This window comes from Schistocerca gregaria, chromosome 1, assembly GCF_023897955.1.
Source record: "Schistocerca gregaria isolate iqSchGreg1 chromosome 1, iqSchGreg1.2, whole genome shotgun sequence".
Taxonomy (NCBI): Eukaryota; Metazoa; Arthropoda; class Insecta; order Orthoptera; family Acrididae; genus Schistocerca; species Schistocerca gregaria.
The window spans coordinates 692,414,264-692,434,403 of NC_064920.1; the positions used below are offsets into that span (position 1 = coordinate 692,414,264).

A 20,140-nucleotide genomic window follows, 5' to 3' on the forward strand; every position below is an offset into this window, starting at 1 on the left:
CTAGGAATGCACTTGAACTCCATATGTATCACTGCACATGGATCATGGGGACAAGGTCAGATTAATTACAGCACATACAAAGCCATATAAACAATCTTTTTTCCTGCACTACATATGTGAATGGAACACAAAGAAACCCTAATAACTATTACAATGGGAAGTACTTTCTGCTGTGCACTTCACAGTGATTCATAGAATATAGATGTAGATGTATAAAACAACAGATCTTCCAAAGTAAGTGTTGTACAATGATACAATTTTCCATTGTATTCAGTAGTATATGTGGATACCATCTGCAAATATTGTGAATAGAATGTACCATCTGCAGATGTTGTGAACAGAATGTGCCTGACGCTGTTGTTTTACTGCATGAACAGTGAAAATACAGTAGGCTATAAACGTTCTTCCTTTCATCATTTTGTGGGAAGGGGGGCGGGGGGGGGGTGAGGAGAATGTTGGGGAAAAATTGTTTGAGAGGTTTGAAATTAAGTGTAAAGCTTGTTCAGAAGACACTAAGTGCTCTCATTCTAATGTACTGGATGAATATATTCTGGTTAACTTGTGTGCCATGATTTATGTTGCCTAAAGACATATAAACCATTCCTAACTGTAATTAATGACATATTGTGCTAAAATTTTAACACATGGTTGTAGCTCTTAACAAGTAGGTTATGACAGCATTTTAAAGTTTTAAATTCAGTCAGTAATTTTATGACATATTGAAAATCAAATTATTGTTGCACCAGGGAACTGTTAGATAAGCAACTGAACTGGGACTGTGCCACAAGTTAGCTGTTTAGTAATACAGAAATTTCAGTTTAAGCACACTTTATAATACTTGCACTGTATTTCTTTCTCCTCATTCTGCATACCAGGACAAAGTGTTTAGTGTTAAACATATGCCAGAAGACTAATTCATTGTTGTTTGTAATGATCACGATATGCATGTCTTGGAGATAATGACGCCCAGTTCTGCATTCCAGTACCATAAAAGATTAGAGCAAAAAATAGATGTTGTAAATAGTCCATAAGTTTTTGTTATATTTCCAGAGGAACATTGTGAATTTATGTTACATCAGTAGCACAGTATCACAGTCCCACTTTTATTTTCACTCTGTTTGTGAATACCTCTCATTCTAACACCTATTTGTGTCTCTTGGAAAACCCCTCTCATTTCTGTCCATATGTGGGTGTATATGACATACTTTAGACCACTTTTATCTTGTAAAATTTTCTTCACGTGGGTGATTAGTGCAAAATTTAATACAGAAAAGTGTATATAGCAGAAAGGGTGCTCCACACACCCAGTCCAATGCATACTGCTATATGTTCTTTGTAGTAAAAAAGATCAATCATTTTCTGGTACTTTTTAGAAATAGTAATCATCATCATCATTTAAAACTGATTATGCATTTCAGCGTTCAGTCTGGAGCATAGCCCCCTTATAAAATTCCTCCATGATCCCCTATTAAGTGCTAACATTGGTGCCTCTTCTGATGTTAAACCTATTACTTCAAAATCATTCTTAACCGAATCCACGTACCTTCTCCTTGGTCTGCCCCCTACCCTCTACTGCTGAAGCCATGAGTGTCTTGGGTAACCTTGCTCCTCCCATGCGTGTAACATGACCCCACACCACTTAAGCCTGTTCGCCTTGACTGCTACATCTATAGAGTTCATTCCCAGTTTTTCTTTGATTTCTTCATTTTTAAAAGTGTACGATAAATAACAAAAAATTGTTGCTTATTCTCTAATGTGAAAATCAGATGAATATGCAAACTCATACTCTTCAATGCCCATCAGGAATGCCAGCTGGTCAAAAATACATGGTATCGAGTCAGAGTCAGACGAGTACTTCAGACTCATCTGAGGAGCACTCACAAAACAACAGCAACACACTGACATGTTCGAGCAGTGCTGATGCTGATGCTGACTCCACACGGGCCAGAGGCCATGCCAGCAGCTTTTCATCAACAGCAGGAAGTGTGGGAGAGCCTGTCAAGCCCCTGAGGCCAAATTTCCTCGATCTCTGTGGAGCAGTGGGCAGCCTGACCCCACAGACGCGGAAACCGCGTCTGGTGTTTGGGAGCAGTGGGGAGGCTGAATGGGAAGAGGATGAGGGGGACCCACCTCCTGAGCCTGCACCTGGAAGTCCCTGCCCTAGGTACAGGTAAGGTCTCCCGTAAACCTACACACTTTTCTATACATACTCATTCTTCACTCTTGAATTCTACCTACGGTCTGAAATATAGTGTAGGAGAGGGAGGAAGACATTTTTGAGTAAAAGATGTTCATAAGAGCATGTTTATGACATATTTTGTGAGACAGGTAAATTTGCAATAACACAGGTTACATAACTTTATTTTTGTATCACAGTGCGATTTTTATATAATCCAATGTTTTCTGCTGTAACTGATGGACTGTGTGTCAATTTATGCTACCTAATATAACAATGAAAACAATCAATTACTGACAAAATTATTAAATTGGATAGTTAAATATCTACTCACCAAGTGGCAACAACACACACATAAATGACTGTTGTAATTGGCAAGCTTTCGGAGCCAGTGGCTCCTTCTTCAGACAGAAGGGGTGAAGAGGAAGGAAGAAAGATGAAGGGGAGAAGGACTGGAGAGATCTGGGAAAAGGAGAAGATTTTGGGAAAGTCATCCAGAACTGTGGGTCAGGGGACACTTACCGCACGGGATAAGAAAAAAAAAGACTGATTGCTGGGGACTGCATCAGACAAGATTTGAAAACCTGAGAGCTTAAAAGTGGAAGACAAGGTAATATGCAGACAGAGATTACTACTAAAACATCGTGCATGAGTTAATAAGCATGAGAAGCAAAGTGCATTGTACATAACAGAGGTGAGAGGGGGCAATGAAAAATTGACGGGAAAGACAATGAAGGTTGTAGAAAAATAAAGTAGAGGGAAGCAAAGGATAGTTAAGTGAAGAAATATTGAGACAGAAGAAATGGTGGGCTCTTTTACATTTTCAGGTACGAAAATCTCTTGCTCTTACTTGGCTAATCTGTGACCTATATGCATCAGCAAATTTCCACTCTACCAGGTTTCTCTCTTTCTACAAATTCCTGCAGTTATCTGCCCCTCATGTTTCCTTGAATGGTAGCATGTGCCAAGCCAACTTCAAACTGCAACAACATGCCAGATTTCACCTCAAAAAGCTGTCCCATCTTATCCTAAACTACCTGAACAGTGGTATTTCCCTTCCTGTCCCTCTGCAGCTCCCAAAACAGCCATACTATCAGCCACACCATCAACCACCACTCCTCTCCTACAAACTGAGCTTGGCCAATCTCCTTAACATCACACAGCCTTCACCTCTGCCTCCCAGACCAAGAATAACCCATAATCCCAAGAACCAATCACAACAGTACAATGTGCCACACTTTCAGACCTAAATCTGCATCTGATCACCCTGCTTTATTGAAGGACCTACTTTCCTTCACACATAATATCCATTGGAAATATCACTTTACAACCCAATCCCAAAACCTTTCCAACAGCAAACCTCACATTGAACCCTGAGTTGAACAGTTCAGACCATGATCTCTACTTGATACACCACCACTATGTCAAAATCATCCATTACAAGCCTTCCTCACACCCAGCATTGCTTCACACCCCTTCCTCAGGTCCCTACAGTATGACCCTAACCTGTCCTGTGCAGAATTTCAGGCTCTATGTTCCCGAAAAGCTGAAGACTCCATCATTATTCTCCCAGCAGATAAAGGATCTACCATTGTAGTACTTAACAGAAAGGAGTATGTTAGTGAAGGTCTACAGCAGCTGTCTCACACTTCTACATACAGTGTCTGCAGTCAACATCCCATTCCTGTGATTCAAACTAACCTGCAGTCGCTTCTTAAAATCTCAGGCCCCTCACAAGGACTAACACCTCAATCCATAGAACTTCTCACTCCACACTAACCATGCACCCTCACCTTTTACCTTCATCCTAAGATCCACAAACCCAATCATCCTGGCCGCCCTATAGGTGCTGGAATCAAAGCACCCACTGAACATATATCTGCCGTAGTTGATCAACACCTACAACCCATAGTACAAAGACTCCCCTGCAAAGATACCAACCATTTCCTGGATCATCTGAAATCCATGCCGTCCCACTCCCACCACACACCTTGCTTGTCACCATTGATGCCACCTCTCTCTATACCAACATCCCCCACATACATGGTCTGTTGGCTTCTGAACATTTTCTTAGCCAGCACTCACCTGATTCAAAACCTATGACATCAATCCTACTCACCTTAATCAACTCACCAAAAGCCAGCTACCCACTTCTGTCCACATTAAACCTACCACAAAGAAAAGTACTTACATTTTGACAGTTGCCATCCACCCCATGTCAAACATTGCATCCCACACAGCCTTGGCATCCAAGGTAGACTCTTTACAGCAATACACTAACATTCTCACCTCAGCCCTCACTGCACGTAATTATCCCACTAGCTCAGTTAAAAATCAGATTTCTGGGGCCATCACATCCAATCCTGGAACTGCTAATTCCTCCACAAAACAGCTTCAGAGCATACCATTGGTGGTTCAATATTATCCTGGTCTGGAATGTCTTAATCAGCTACTTCAACAGGGCCATGACTTCCTAAAATCATGTCCTGAAATGAGATCCATTCTGCCCAAAATTTTGCCCACCACACTTAGAATAGCTTTCCATCTTCCTCCCAATCTCCACAATATTCTTGTCATGTCCTATGCTCCTTCTCCATCCATCTCCCTACCCTATGGCTCCGACCCCTGTGACCGTCCCTGCTGCAAGATTTGCCCTATGCACCATCCTACCACCACCTACAACAGCCCTATCAAAGAGAGAGCCACCTACAAAACGACACGTCATATACCAGCTATTATGTAAACACTGTTCGGTCTTCTACATTGGTATATCTGCCACCAAATTATCAATTAGCATGAATGGGCATAGGCAGAGGGTGAATACTGCCAAATCACAATATCCTGTTGCAGAGAATGCTCTACAACATGACATTGGCACCTGTTTCACCACACAGACACCAGTTTTTCAGAACTCCACAGGTGGGAACTAGCACTACAACATGTCCTTGATTCTTGCCACCCACCTGGCCTTAATTTACGTAAATTTCTTCTGTCTTAGGATTTCTTCACTGTAGCTACTCTTCACTTCACTCCGTTTAAGCTTTCTACGCCTTTCATTGCGTTCCCGTCTATTTTTCACCACCCCCCTCCCACCTCTGTTACGTACAATGCACATAGCTTTGCACTCTTATTAACTCGTGCATGATGTTTAAGCAGTAATCTCTGTCTGCATATTACCTTGTCTTCCACCTTTAAGCTCTCAGGTTTCCAAATCTCGTCTGATGCAGTCCCCAACAATCAGTCTTTCTTTCTCATCCCATACGGTAAGTCTCCCCTGACCCACAGTTCTGGGTGACTTTCCAAAAATCTAACCCTTTCCCTAGACCTCTCCAGTCCTTTTCCTTCACCCTTCTTCCTTCCCCTTAAACCCTTCTGCCTGATGAAAGTGCCACTGTCTCCGTAAGCTTAACAATTACAACAGTCTTTTATGTGTATGTTCTGCCATTGCTTGTTGTGTAGATTTTTTTTTATCTATACAATTTAATTTATACCATCTGTATTGGTGTGCTGAGTAGACGGCTTCAAGCAGTATATAATGACAGAAGCCAAAAGTATGTTCTTCTCCAAATAAGTTTGTGTTATTGACATGCAAAAGCAATCATGCAAACATGAAATGACAGCCTAAGTCTACTTTACCATCATGCAGTGAATTCTTTCATTTAATGTTGGATGCAATGTGGATCACAGGAATATTTCTCAATTTCTCATGTTGAGCTGTCAATCTGAACAGCAAATTCATTTCTGTGGGCTCCTTGTGAAACTATGGCGGATGTGTTCAACCTCTGTGTCAGACACGGCCGGGTGATTTGTCTTTACAAAAACAGCCTGTTTCTCAGAATTGTTCATGCCATCATCTAATGCTCTGTGCTGTAGGAGGATCCACACCACACCATACCTAGTACAAAAGTCACGCTGAACAGTTATTACTGGCCCGCAGTGCACAAAACATAGAATACAAAATGCTTTCCGTTTTCCCGACACCATTTTCACTAAAACTGAAATGAACTCTCACTGCTGCTACATAGCAGGAACCATGTAATACTCGTGAGTTTGCTCTTTCCAACAATACATTGTTCATGCACATATCTCACATAACACAATAGTCACAATTTTTTTTAATTGGATGATTCTTTTTGATACACCCTGCAGTTATTTCCTTCGTTCTTCACTCCTCCACTCCACCTCAAAACACACTGCACTTACCCACTTTCCACTTTCAAACTGACTTTCCACTTATGAAGATACTGAAACCAAATAGGGTAAAATATATATGACATGATCTTACAGCAAGGCCTCTATTGGTATTTTCAAATTTTGTGTTTTAGTAGCAGTTGCTGCAGCAGTAGTGGTGGCGGTGAAATAATGCCACTAGCCACTGACTCTGTTGAGCCCATGAGCATGCCACCACTCTCATCTACATCAAGCACAAGTACTGCATTCAGTTACCGTAATCCAGCATACCAGTCTGCAGTCGATGCTACAGGGCATCGCAATCAGTCGGATCGTGCAGGTACTGGTACTTCAGGGGCAGGTGCTGGGGGACTGCTGAAATGGAAGGGAGTGGTTTTCACACCGGAAGATGGCAATGGTCCCACAGATGGATTGCACTGTCTACCAGAAGCAGAAAGGGCACCAGACACTCACCTTCCAGCTGATTATGAACCAGGCGATCAGGTATGGCCATTCAGTTACTCACCATCAAAAGCATTACATGCTGTAGGATATACATCATCAGTAAACCATGTGCGGCTACTCATCAACAGGGTGTTCATCTGTACAATTCTGTTAAAATAAGCCCTTTAATAAGCATTAGCATATTGACTTTGGCAGTCACTACTTTTTCCACTTTCAGTGCTCTCTCCCTTTAAAAAAAAACTGCCACTTATTAAACCTCTATCATATACTTATTGGACACTATGAGATCCATCTGGTGTGAGAAGCCATTTAGTAAAGGATTTCAAATACGTGTTGACAATGTCACACTTTGCAGTCGCAATGCTGACAATCAAGGGTTGGACACATAATGAGACTTTTAACATTTATATTTCATCAAAATATTTTCAGAATCAGTAATTATATTTAATAAGATCAGCAAGGTGATTTTCATGGTACCAAAATCCACATCCTTATACTATGTGCTAGAGATGGAGGCAGTAATGTTTAACATAAAACTGCGGTACTTAACTTCAGCCGCAAGATGTGTTGTTCTAGCGTTTGATTAATTACTGAGACACTAATCTCCCAGTTTTCACTTCAATGTGCAAGGAAAAAAGATACAATCAGTTCGTTATAACTAGCCCCACATGGCTGCTGCCACCAACATATTTACATTTGCTCAACAATTAGCTCACAATCTTTCATTGTTACAAAATTCATCACAGTTAGTTCTATTACTTTACAATTTTTTGAAATTTACAGTGTTGCTTTTTTATAATTTCTTTCACCTTGAAACACTTGATTTTTGCTCACATTATTTTAATTGCAAATATACTCCTCATGTTTGCAACAGATCGTACTGTGTAAATCCCACAATATTTCATTGATGCAACTGCTTGACATCTTCAGGAGGAGGAGGAGGAGGAGGTGGTGGTGGTGGTGGTGGTGGTGGTGGTGGTTGCTACTGTTACTGTTGCAAGATGCAACTGATGATGATTGGATGGCAGCATCAAAATTCATCTGGCCAGGAGCTGGCAATACGCATACATGGAAAGAGGCTAGCAGTTGGAGGACAGCAGTGCTCCTAGTGCCCCCCTACTGGCAGCTGCAGAAAGTCCTTCTGTACATGTGCTGTGGCAATCATAGTGCTGCTAGACACTCTTGTGGTTAAAAACTGAATTAAGGCTCCGCAGTTTGTTGCATTGGGTCGTGAAACAGAAGTTCTTACTTTCCCTGTTTTGATTTAATGGCAGCCAGTGCTGGATTCCAGGTGGCGCGTAATTGAAAACCTGCATCCCAGTTGATAAGATTGTCCACTGTATGGATATTTGTGGCCTCCCAGAAGATGATGCTGGGGATAAAATTTCAGTCTTTTAGAAAAACGTGTGATGCCCTATGTCTAGGCAATGCTCCACTACAGCTGACATATCAGGTTGCCCCATGCACGTGTGACAACGTTCTTGCATGATTTGGCATGTCTGCCCTATATAAGGTTTTCCACATTGGCATTGGTTCCTATAAACACCATGTTTCCTAAGGCCAAGGTCATCTTTGACCAAGCACAATAAAATCCTCCATTTTGCTGGTCACTGAAAAACACACTTGTTGTCATGCCTTTTGAGGGTTCTTTCATTCTTGAAGACGTGCCATCATTGCAAGAATGCTGTTGCAGCCCTGGTGTATCTGTCTACTGGGATAGCCATTTTGTTGACGTACCACTCTTAGGTGCTGTAGCTCACCAGGTATACTGTCGGCATCTGAGACTATATGTGTTCTATGCTCCAAAGAGTGTACCACATGACTGTGTTGCCCAGGGTGATGACAACATGTGGCCTTTAAATATAGCTCCATGTGAGCTGATTTGCGATAGGCACTAGGTCCCAGTGTACATCGGCTTTTCTTTGGACCATGACATCCAGGAATGGTAAAATGCCATCTTTTTCCACTTCCACTGTGAACTGTAAATTCGGATGGAATGAGTTCTGATGCCAGAGAAACACAGGTACTGTCTCTATTCTGTGGGGGCACATCACAAATGTATCGTCTACATACTGCCAGAAGCAGGAAGGTTTGTGACTTGCGGACTGAGTGCTTTTTCCTCAGAAACTACTATGATGAACTTTGCCACCTTGGGAGACAGAGGAATTCCCATACCAACACCATCCACTTGTTGATAATACTGGTCATTGAAAAATATATTAAAAACAAAGATTCCAAGACTTACCAAGCGGGAAAGCTCCGGTAGATAGGCACAATAAATAAAACACACAAACACAGACACACAGAATTTCGAGCTTTCGCAACCGGCGGCTGCTTCGTCAGGAAAGAGGGAAGGAAAAGGAAAGATGAAAGGATGTGGGTTTTAAGGGAGAGGGTAAGGAGTCATTCCAATCCCGGGAGCGGAAAGACTTACCTTAGGGGGAAAAAAGGATAGGTATATACTCGCGCGCGCGCGCACACACACACACACACACACACACACACACACACACACACACACACACACACACATACTGGTCATTGAATAAGAAATAAGTTGAGGAAAGCACATGTTTAAACAATGTCACAATGTCTTTTTCAGACTAACTGCTGATAAGCTCTAACAAGCCCTGCAGAGGTATTTTCATAAATAATGACACAGCATCGAAGCAAGCCACAAGTTGTTGTTATGCTGCATAACACAGAAGAGTCTTGCACTCTTTGGGTTATAGAGCACACATGGTCTCAGACACAGTCTATCTGGTGAGCTATAACACCTAAGAACAGGATGGCTATACCTATAGACAGGTACACCATGCATTCCATTCTAAGCAAGGATGTAAATGCAGATACAGACAAACCTATTACATTGGTGTTCTTGCCCTATTTTGGCAACATGTCCTCAAGAATAGAAAGAATTCTCAAAAGGCATGACATTAAGTGTGTTTTTTCACCACTGCAAAATGGAGGAATATATTGTGCTCGGTCAAAGACGACCTTGGCCCTAGTAAATGTGGTGTGTATAAGACCCCATGCCAATGTGGAAAATCTTATATTGGGCAACCATGCTGAACCATGTAAGGACACTGCATCACACATGCCTGTGGCAACCTGATAAAGTCAGCGGTAGCAGAGTATTGCCTGGTCACGGGGCATCGTATGTTTTGCGAAAAGACTGAAATTTTACCCCCAGTGTCATCTCTCTGGGGTTGTGTTGTTAAAGAGGCCACACATATCCGTACAGCAGACAATCTTATCAACATGGATGAAGGTGTTCAATTATTTGCCAACCCGAATCCAGCACTGGCTGCCGTTAAACCAAAACAGGGAAAAGAAGAACTTCAGATTCATGACCTGACACAACACACTGCTGATTTTTAATTCAGCTCTTAACGACAGGACTGTCTGGCAGCACAGTCATTGCCCACAGCGCACACGCAGAAGGCCTTTCTGTGGCTCCCACTGCGAGCATCTTCCTGCCACGAGCATTGCCTGCTATTGGCCTGATAAATTTTGACATTGCCATGCGCTTATCATCAGTCCCGTCTTGTTGCTGTTACACTAACAACTACCACCACCTAAAGATGTTGAGCAGTTGCATCGATGAAAAGTTGTGGGATTTATGCAATACAATCCAGTGGCAAACCCGAGAAGTGTATTTGCAACAGATCTGCCGGTAAAGTCTGAAAAGCCACATGAATTTAATTATTTAACATGGAGCTAAATTTGTAATCAATTTTAGTTCTTATAAAAGACTTAAGCCTTTTGTAAAGTTTTGTGATACTCTCAATCCAACTTCTGGAATGAATTTTCTTTCTTTCCAGCACATGTATGGCTACCTTTCTTTTCAAACACTGATATTGAAAAGACAACCATTCATCAATTTGAGTACTCATATGAACAACACAAGTTAACACCTTATTTGCATCCCCAATATCTTTTCTGTTCAAGCTGTTGGTTTTACTCCTTTCAGGATTTTCAATTATCTGATTGTTCTATGTGTATATGCTGAGTTTCTCATGACAATTTATTTAAATCCTAAAAGCTACAGCTTCAGCAGCATTCTTCAGTTGGTATGAGAGTGAGTACTGTTCCACATTTTTCTTCTATTGACCAATGGCAGACAGGCCTTCTTCTCTCTTGCTAACATTCATCTTGGGCATTGTTCTGCTTGATCTTTCACTCAGCTCTTATGGCTGCTCACAAAATAGTTAAATTTTACAACTAGGAATGTACTCTGCATGATTCTGACATAGGTTCTGAGTGTCATAGTCACCAGTGTATTAAAATAGCTTACGCAACTCTTTTTGATTAATTATAGAAAACGTTGTTCTATCATTTAAAGCATGAAAAATAAAAAAAACATCAGATTTCATTCCACCATGTGTTCACTTCTCATCAATATGTGTATTTTAAAATCCGAACTCTTTTGATTTTCTACTACATTTTCAGATATTCATGGTAGAGCTAACTCGCGGCTGGAACAGCAGATTGGGATTCAGTCTACAAGGCAATGGGCAACATACCTACATAAGTGCAATTTATGCTGACAGTGTAGCAGCCAAGGATGGTCGCCTGCAGGCTGGTGATCGAGTTCTAATGGTAAGGTTCTGCAACCACGTCTTGAGAATTAGCTGCTGTTTTACTAGTAGTCTCCATTTGTCCTATCACACCACCTCCCATTTGAGATGATGCAATGGTTAAGACACTGATGAACTCTCATTCAGGAGAAATGGTGTTCAAATCCCCATCCAGATTTAGGTTTTCCTGGTTGCTAGAATAGTTTTTTTGAAAAGGACAGGGGAATCTTCCTTTCCCATCAGAGCTTGTGCTGCATCTCTAATGACTGCATCATTGAAAGCACTTGTAATACTACTCATCATACTTCTTTCTTCCTTTAAACTGCTCCTTCTCCTGCACGACATGCAATTACCCCAACCGACAACTTGAAGAGATGTCTCAGCCACATATTATTCTTGAAATTGTCATTTATATGCACATCTACTGCTCAACAATTCCTCCATAAGATGTATTCCACCCAAAATTTTCTGTTTCTGTACTAAGTAATAAAGAATTAAATAGTAACATAAAATTAATTAACACAAGGGAAACAAAATAAATCAGTGGCATACCAGTTTGAACAGAAAAGAATACTTGAAAATAAAACTGAGATAAACAGTGGCAAAGACATCTAAGGGCTGACATAGTTTAAACTGTTAAATGCAGAAAATAAATCAAATTGAAGAGTGAATAATGTAATCAGGTGTCTGAAAATAATGTTGTGCAACTATTATTCAGCACTGATAGCATTCTTCACAAAGTAGAGGGAATGTTCATACCTGTGGCATCTGAAGCATTCTAAAGAAAGCAAAGAAAAAAGAAAGACAATGCAAACAGAGACCACAGAATTCATCAAAAACTGAAGATGTACCGGTATCTGGGCTCCACAAAGATCTTTGAAACAACATTCAACCCAGAGTAAAAATTTCTCATCAACAGCACTGACGGACAGTTGAAACACAATTCCATTTTCCATCCTGGTTGTGATAATATCACTGTCATTAGTACTAGTATCTGCAAACAGTCAAAAATCAGCTGATTAAAGACAGTAATTTTATTACAGCCAGGTAGAAAAGCAAGGCAAGGAAAGTGTTTCTGAAGAAGAGAAATTTGTTAACATCGAGTATTGATTTGAGTGTCAGGAAGTCATTTCTGAAAGTATTTGTGTGGAGTGAAACATGGACGATAAATAGCTTGGACAAGAAGAGAATAGAAGCTTTTGAAATGTGGTGCTACAGAAGAATGCTGAAGATTAGATGGGTAGATCACATAACTAATGAGGAGGTATTGAATAGGACTGGGGAGAAGAGAAGTTTGTGGCACAACTTGACTAGAAGAAGGGATCAATTGGTAGGACATGTTCTGAGGCATCAAGAGATCACCAATTTAGCATTGGAGGGCAGCGTGGAGGGTAAAAATCGTAGAGGGAGACCAAGAGATGAATACACCAAGCAGATTCAGAAGGATGTAGGTTGCAGTAGGTACTGGGAGATGAAGAAGCTTGTACAGGATATAGTAGTATGGAGAGCTGCATCAAACCAGTCTCAGGACTGAAGACCACAACAACAACAGCAACAGGTAGAAAAATGAAAACATCCTTCAATTAATTTATGGCTGTGGCACTCAATAAAAAAACAAACCTTACAGATAGTGTTTGAACCTTGAAACCAACCCGACACCCTTAAAGCAAATATTTGTAGCATGACACTACTGCTCATACAAGGTTTAATATCACAACTGAGATCCACCTGTGCAGAAAAGTAACTGAAGAGAATTGAATGAGTAAAAAAATCTAGTGGTGACAGGCACATGTGACAGACTGTACAAAATTGCATAGAAGCACCATGAGTTTTAAATGGGACTGAATGCAGCTATTATTTTGAGGACATCTGCTTTGGCCTCAATAAGTAAAACATGCCAGCACTACAATGATGGTTCAATATATATTGAGCAACATTGGCATTATTATGATCAGCAGTCCCAGCAGGTACAAACTGCTACTTCAGGAAATACAGATACAATTTCATGTCAGGCAAATCGTAAGAAAAAAAGATAATAAAAGTTTGAAACTAAAATCACCATCAAATACATTTGGTATACATTTTTTGCACTTACAAGTTTCTACATCAAATGGAAGGTATGTCACTGACAATATTATGAAATTATAAATTGCTACACACCATATAGTGGAGATATTGGGTCGCAACAAAAGGACTACATGGAAAGTAAGCTTTCACCCAGATGGCTTTCTTCTGAAACAAACACACACACACACACACACACACACACACACACACACACACACACACACACAGTCACTGGCTCCTGCAGTCAGAGACAGTGGTCATGTGCTGAGCTGCATTTGCTGTGAATGTGTGTGTGTGTCAGAAGAAAGTCTACTGGCTGAAAGCTTACGTGTCGAGTAGTCTTTTTGCTGTGCATGTCTGTGACCCAACTTCTCTGCTATATGATGAGTAGCAATTTCATAATATTGTCATTATTCCATCCCAGAAGGTATGCCATTAATGCTCCTTGACCTTGCATGTTACTCATATTTTTTTTAAAAGAAATAATTTGCTTTTGCAAGTGCAGCAATATCCGATTTGCAGAAGCAATATAATCAAACATTATCCCAAAAACGAATTTCACAAACCTCTCTAGAAACTGATTAGAGTCCCACAAAGTTACTGGTAGCCACAGCAGATCCTTACAACTGACACAGTGGCCTGGCCTGGTGGTGAAACATCCATCACTATGTGTGTGGCAGCTGGAGTCTCAGTTGGTTCCTCACCTAACATTTTGAGGCTTTTGTCAGGGTAATCTCCATTTCACCTTTTAGTGTCCTGCAACTAAATAGCTTTTTAGTGGATGCACTTATTTTTCTGCTCATGTGGTAATGCATAATGTCAACCCAACATGTAAATATGTCTGCTTGTGTCTGTATATGTATGGATGGATATGTGTGTGTGTGTGTGTGTGTGTGTGTGTGTGTGTGCGCGTGCGAGTATATACCTATCCTTTTTCCCCCTAAGGTAAGTCTTTCCGCTTCCGGGATTGGAATGACTCCTTACCCTCTCCCTTAAAACCCACATCCTTTCATCTTTCCTTTTCCTTCCCTCTTTCCTGACGAAGCAACCGCCGGTTGCGAAAGCTCGTAATTTTGTGTGTTATTTTATTGTGCCTGTCTACCGGCGCTTTCCCGCTTGGTAAGCCTTGGAATCTTTGTTTTTAATATATTTTTCCTGTGTTGAAGTTTCTTTCTATTTTATTTACAACATGCATAAGGGCAAGATGAAAAAAGTTCTCTGCTTGGCAGTTTAAGATAAAAACTGCCCTCACTTCTTGACCTTGTCTTTCTTTGGTCGGTGCACTTTTTTGGTGTTTTGCAGCAGTATAAACTTATGAAATGCAACAGAGTTCAACACTGAAAACTTTGCAGAGTACTCAAGCTCAGCTGCCACACTTCTGTTCATTGAACCCAAAGTGTTTTCTAGTGTCTTTTTTTGGGGGGGGGGGGGAGGGGGGGGGGTAGGAGAACAAGGGGAAGTCAAAACGTGTCAAATCTGCTGAACAGAGTTCGCATTCATATTTCAGATCCATCATTTTCCCCATTACTGGAGTAACGTGCGGGTAGGTACACTGTCCTGACAAAAAAAAATTTCCACTATTGCAGTCACAATCTCTTCTTACTATTTTTCCCACTCCACTGATTCAAAAACCTCGCAAGGCATTTACCAGTTACTGCTCATCTTTTGCAAGGAAATTGGAGACAAAGACTCCTTGATGAAATGGATTTTGCCTTTTTCGATGTTGTCACAGGCTGCAATTTCTGTTTTGTTTCTTGCATAAGTGATGGAGCAAAGTATCATTCACAATACACACCAAATCCATTGGATCTTTTCCTCTTTTAATTGTCCAAAACTGCACAGAGATTTGTTTTTACTTTTGCATAACATTCAACAAATCAAATGTGGCACTTCTCTGACACAAAGCTTTCTCATTGTTGAGTCTTCATGTAAAATATAACTACTTTTCCAGGAAGGACTGTACCGACATTATGATTCAGATGCCTGAGGTTTTATATATATATATATATATATATATATATATATATATATATATTAAAAACAAAGATTCCAAGACTTACCAAGCGGGAAAGCGCCGGCAGACAGGCACATGAACAAAACACACACACAGAATTACGAGCTTTCGCAACTGGCAGTTGCTTCGTCAGGAAGGAAGGAAGGAGAGGGAAAAATGAATCCTCTCCTTCCTTCCTTCCTGACGAAGCAACTGCCAGTTGCGAAAGCTCGTAATTCTGTGTGTGTGTTTGTGTGTTTTGTTCATGTGCCTGTCTGCCGGCGCTTTCCCGCTTGGTAAGTCTTGGAATCTTTATATGTGTGTGTGTGTGTGTGTGTGTGTGTTTTGTTGGGCCTTGTTGGCTGAAAGCTCACTTTCCAGCAGCATTTTTGTTGTGCATATCTGCAACTCAGTATCTCTGCTATATGGTGGGTAGCATCTATCCTTTTCATAATATTGTCATAACTACTTTTCCTTCTGAAATGCATTTAGCTTCAGCTTTTTCATATAGTTTTAATAGCCAATTGTCTAATACCATATTATAACCACTTTCTCAGTAGTTACAATTTTTGAGACATTCTTCATGTGGACAACTTTCAAGAGGAGCGGGGGGGGGGGGGGGGGGGGGGGGGGTGGGTCACGTTTGAATCTAGCTACCTACCAGTTGAGTGTTGAAAATGTTTAGTAGCTTTGGATGAAATTACAATGATGATAAATAATTCAAAATGAAGAATTTAATGACAGCATGGTATTACAATTTATTTGTTTGAATAAAATACACAAAATGCTATAGAATGATATTTAAAAACTATCTGCTCTGGAGATATTGTTGCCACTTGGCTTGTATTACTGCTCAGCATTTACCAATGTGACAAAAAATAAAATTTCACTGTTAAGAATTGCAACTCAATGTCAGGATGAGGATTTTTCACATTGTCACTGTGATAAAGATCTGTTTTATGCAATTGCTGGTTTTATCTGCTTGTTCCTCCCACTGCCCCCTCCCCCCCCCCCCCCTCTCTCTCTCTCTCTCTCTCTCTCTCTCTCTCTCTCTCTCACTCACTCACTCACTCACTCACTCACTCTCTCTCTCAAAAGTAATATGTATTAACATAACTTATGTGTTATTTTCAGGTTAATGATGAAAATGTTGAGACTATGAGTACAGCAGATGTAATTGACCTTCTGAGAAAAATACGCGGGACAATTGGCATTACAGTTCTAAGGAAACATAAACAAGAACTTACAACACCTACCACGTGACTTACAAAAGCTTAAAAAGAAAAGCTATAGTTATTGTTCTGCTTACCAAGGATATTTTACATAACATCTGTTAAGCATCTGTGTTAAATTTTATCTTGCAAACAAAGATGTTATTTTTAAAATGTACAGTCACTGTATTTAATTATACCTTGGCTTTCAGTAAAAGTTATTTGCAAGAATAAATACCCTCTAAAAAGAAGGGGCAATTATTTTGAACATCTCACATAAAAACATGTACTTCCAGATGCAACACTAAATTGAAAGGCTATGAACATATCTTTATTTTCAGTACAGAGATTGCCCTTTTCCTACAGAGTGTGCATGACTTGTAGCACTCAAAATGAACTAATTGCTATGCAATCATGCAAAGAAAAGGCAATAAATTTACTTGCCATTTTCTAAAATCTGAAATGTTGGCTGGGTTTTTGAGAAGAGAGCAAATTCTTTTAAATATGCTTGCATTCCAGTAAAATGGTCTGAAACCAATATATATGGGAAGAGAAACAAAGTACTATTATTGAATAGTAAAATTTATTTATTCCAATTCAAACTCTGGCTGAAGCACACTCGATCATTTCAAATAATCAGATCCTACATATCCAGTTCCTCCAAGCAGGAGGAGTTGCTTCAAGGGAGAGGAGCAATGGAAATGCAAATCTTTTAATGACTGTTCACAGTTATTTTTATTTTTCAGTAGTTAAAGATTTTCTACAACTAAGCATTTTCAGAATTATAAAAGTGAATGAAAATACAGGATTTCAGACCCTTGATCATTACAGTTATTCACTGTACCAACTTAGCTCACATCTCAGCCAGAAATTTTATGATCATTGAAATAGAATTTATCAAACGAACATTTACATTTCTCTCATTGTGACACAATCTTTCTGTAGTGACAATTACGTCAATTAAAATGATAGCATCAAGGTGGTACTCTCCTACAGTGTATTTCACAAGAAATAAAATCAGTTTCTTACACTTTGCTGTCTGATACTAAATATATCATCCAGTGTAGTAATAGTAAATATATGTGGAATCTGTTGACCATGACTGGCAACTATAGCAGGCCAAAAAACTGTAACTCAGCCAACTGTGTTTAGATGTTAGCAGTATGTGTATCAACCTTTCCATCAGAAATTATAAGCTGAGCATTTAAATAAGTGTACTTTCAATGGTGAAATTACAGTCAGTCTGTGGAGAAGCAATCTTGTAACATACTGTTACCATTAGTGTTTACTATAGTGTTAAATTATTTAGTTAATACGGTGATTTAATGACGCCTTCAATGTCATATGACTGTTGCAGAGAAATATATTTCATAGAAAAAAATTGAGCTGTTTCATAAGTTATTTTTTCTGACTTCTATAAATGTGTAAAATATGCAATATTTTATTGTGTTACGTTACCCCATTCAGATGAAGATGATATGAATGTGTATTGTCCACCTTATTATGACTGAACAGCTTACACAGAGTTTAAGTCAGTGCTTGTAATATATAAATGTTCATTATTTTTCTAAAGCACTTAAGTATTTTAAATATGTGTACAGATAAATATTTTGTAGTTCAGTGGTTGCAAGCTATTTTGTGCTTCCATTTAGTGTGAAGTAAATATCTACTCAGGCACTAGTTCTGTATTACCAAAGATAATTTTTAGTGTAACTGTCAAATGTAAATATAATAAGAATGTTGCACTGAAATCTTGTTCTGCAAGGTCTTCAAAATTTTTAAAATCCTCTACTTCATGTACAATATTAAGCAAATATGAAAACTTCCTAAAATTGTGAGGGTAAGTCATCAAATAACTAGAATTTTAATATAACTATTAAGGAGATTTATGCGCAATGTAAGACAGAGGGGTGAGGTTGTCCTACTATGACAGTCACCCAATTGGCTGCAATGAGCTGCTAATGAGAGAGTCAGTCCATATTTGTGCAATCTTCTACTGTGTTTCCGACAGGGATGCATTCTGCCACTACTGATGAACATACACAGCTTCCTTTATGTAAAACATCCTGCCGATAATAGATGCTGCGATACAGGATAAAAAATTGCATCTTTACAATCTTTCTCAATGGTGAAATAAAGATCCGAGTAATTATGTGACTGCACAGTAGTGTACACAACATGGTGTGCCACTGATAACAAAGTGAGGCACTGAAACAGTATACTGATCAGTGAATCAATGCTGACAAGCACTTAATTGTTGACAAAATTTTCACAGACTTAAAAAAACCATAAAACTGCAAAACCTCATTATCCATGATGTCCTTGGCTATAAGAAAGCATGGAACATATGGGTACCAAGGTGACTATATATACGTGTGACAGATGTCACAAGAGAATTGGACTTTTACATGTGTGAAGTCTGGCTGTCATTCTTTTGTTATGCCAGGGCCTCTGTACTTGTATACTTCTAGAAGAGGGATCCAAATATGAGTAGGGCCCACACAGTGATATGTTGGAAAGGCACTTGACCGGCATACGCCTAAAAAGCTGAGTAGTTTACTCGCAAGTAGTGCTGCTGCCCCATGACCGACTTTGCAAACTAAGGATATAATACGTGATTAGCACAGGAAGAACGTTTGAGAGATGAGAATTTTACAGGTGACAATGATGCGACAGAAGCAGTGGAAACTTGTCTACAGGTGGACGAAGTACCTGCAAAGCAGGAAGGCTACATCAGGAAATAAAAGCAACAATTGTTTTGTTAAGCACTTCTGCAAAAAAAGTAAAGTTATTTAATGGCTTAACCTCATATCTCTAAACAGTTTCAGCAAGCAGAATTTTGTCACAAAATATATAACACCTATGTTGTTACAAGGTGTGACATGCATGCGAGCAGTTTCAAGACAACTTGTTCCCATCTCACAAAGACAATAGGAATGGGATGGCACAGATGGGTCATTAATATCATTGTAAATAAAGTAACTGAGTCTGCAAATTTCAGTTTATAATTATTTTGCACTACTTTCAGTTAGTGTTAACACCTACATAAAAATCTATGCGTGAACCATTCACACAATAGTGGGTTGTAATGTCACTGTGCACAACAGCAAATATAATTTTTTACTTTTTCACATTCCATGATTTGCCGTAAGTGTCCCTCTTCATCTAATAAGTCACACTGTATGTTCTCTCTCTCTCTCTCTCTCTCTCTCTCTCTCTCTCACACACACACACACACACACAAACACACACACAAACACACACACACACACACACACACACGACAACTCCTCACATTTATTTCTATGTGCAAGCTGATATCAGGAACTGCTGTAGGGATTTTGATCCAATTTTCACTAATAGATACATTGATTCACAAGCAAGATTTCAGTATGCAGTTTTTAAATATTCCTCACAAATCACCTGAATTGCAAAGAGTTAAAGTTAAGCTGCTAAAATGATACCATAGCCACCATAT

General features: G+C 39.6%; 1 protein-coding gene across 5 annotated transcripts in view; it reads left to right on the forward strand.

Moving 5' to 3' along the window:
* The window catches only part of LOC126364640 (tyrosine-protein phosphatase non-receptor type 13-like), a 729,752-nt gene extending 711,339 nt beyond the window's left edge, over window positions 1-18,413 (forward strand). For 3 of the 5 annotated variants that reach the window (XM_050008074.1, XM_050008072.1, XM_050008075.1), the window contains 4 exons: window positions 1,804-2,170; window positions 6,502-6,850; window positions 11,264-11,413; window positions 16,586-18,413. In XM_050008074.1, the coding sequence (XP_049864031.1) occupies window positions 1,804-2,170; window positions 6,502-6,850; window positions 11,264-11,413; window positions 16,586-16,714 (995 nt within the window). In that variant the 3' untranslated portion in view covers window positions 16,715-18,413. The remainder of the gene's footprint in view (window positions 1-1,803; window positions 2,171-6,501; window positions 6,851-11,263; window positions 11,414-16,585) is intronic. The other 2 variants (XM_050008073.1, XM_050008076.1) reach the window with 1 other exon arrangement.
* Window positions 18,414-20,140: the final 1,727 nt, after the last annotated feature.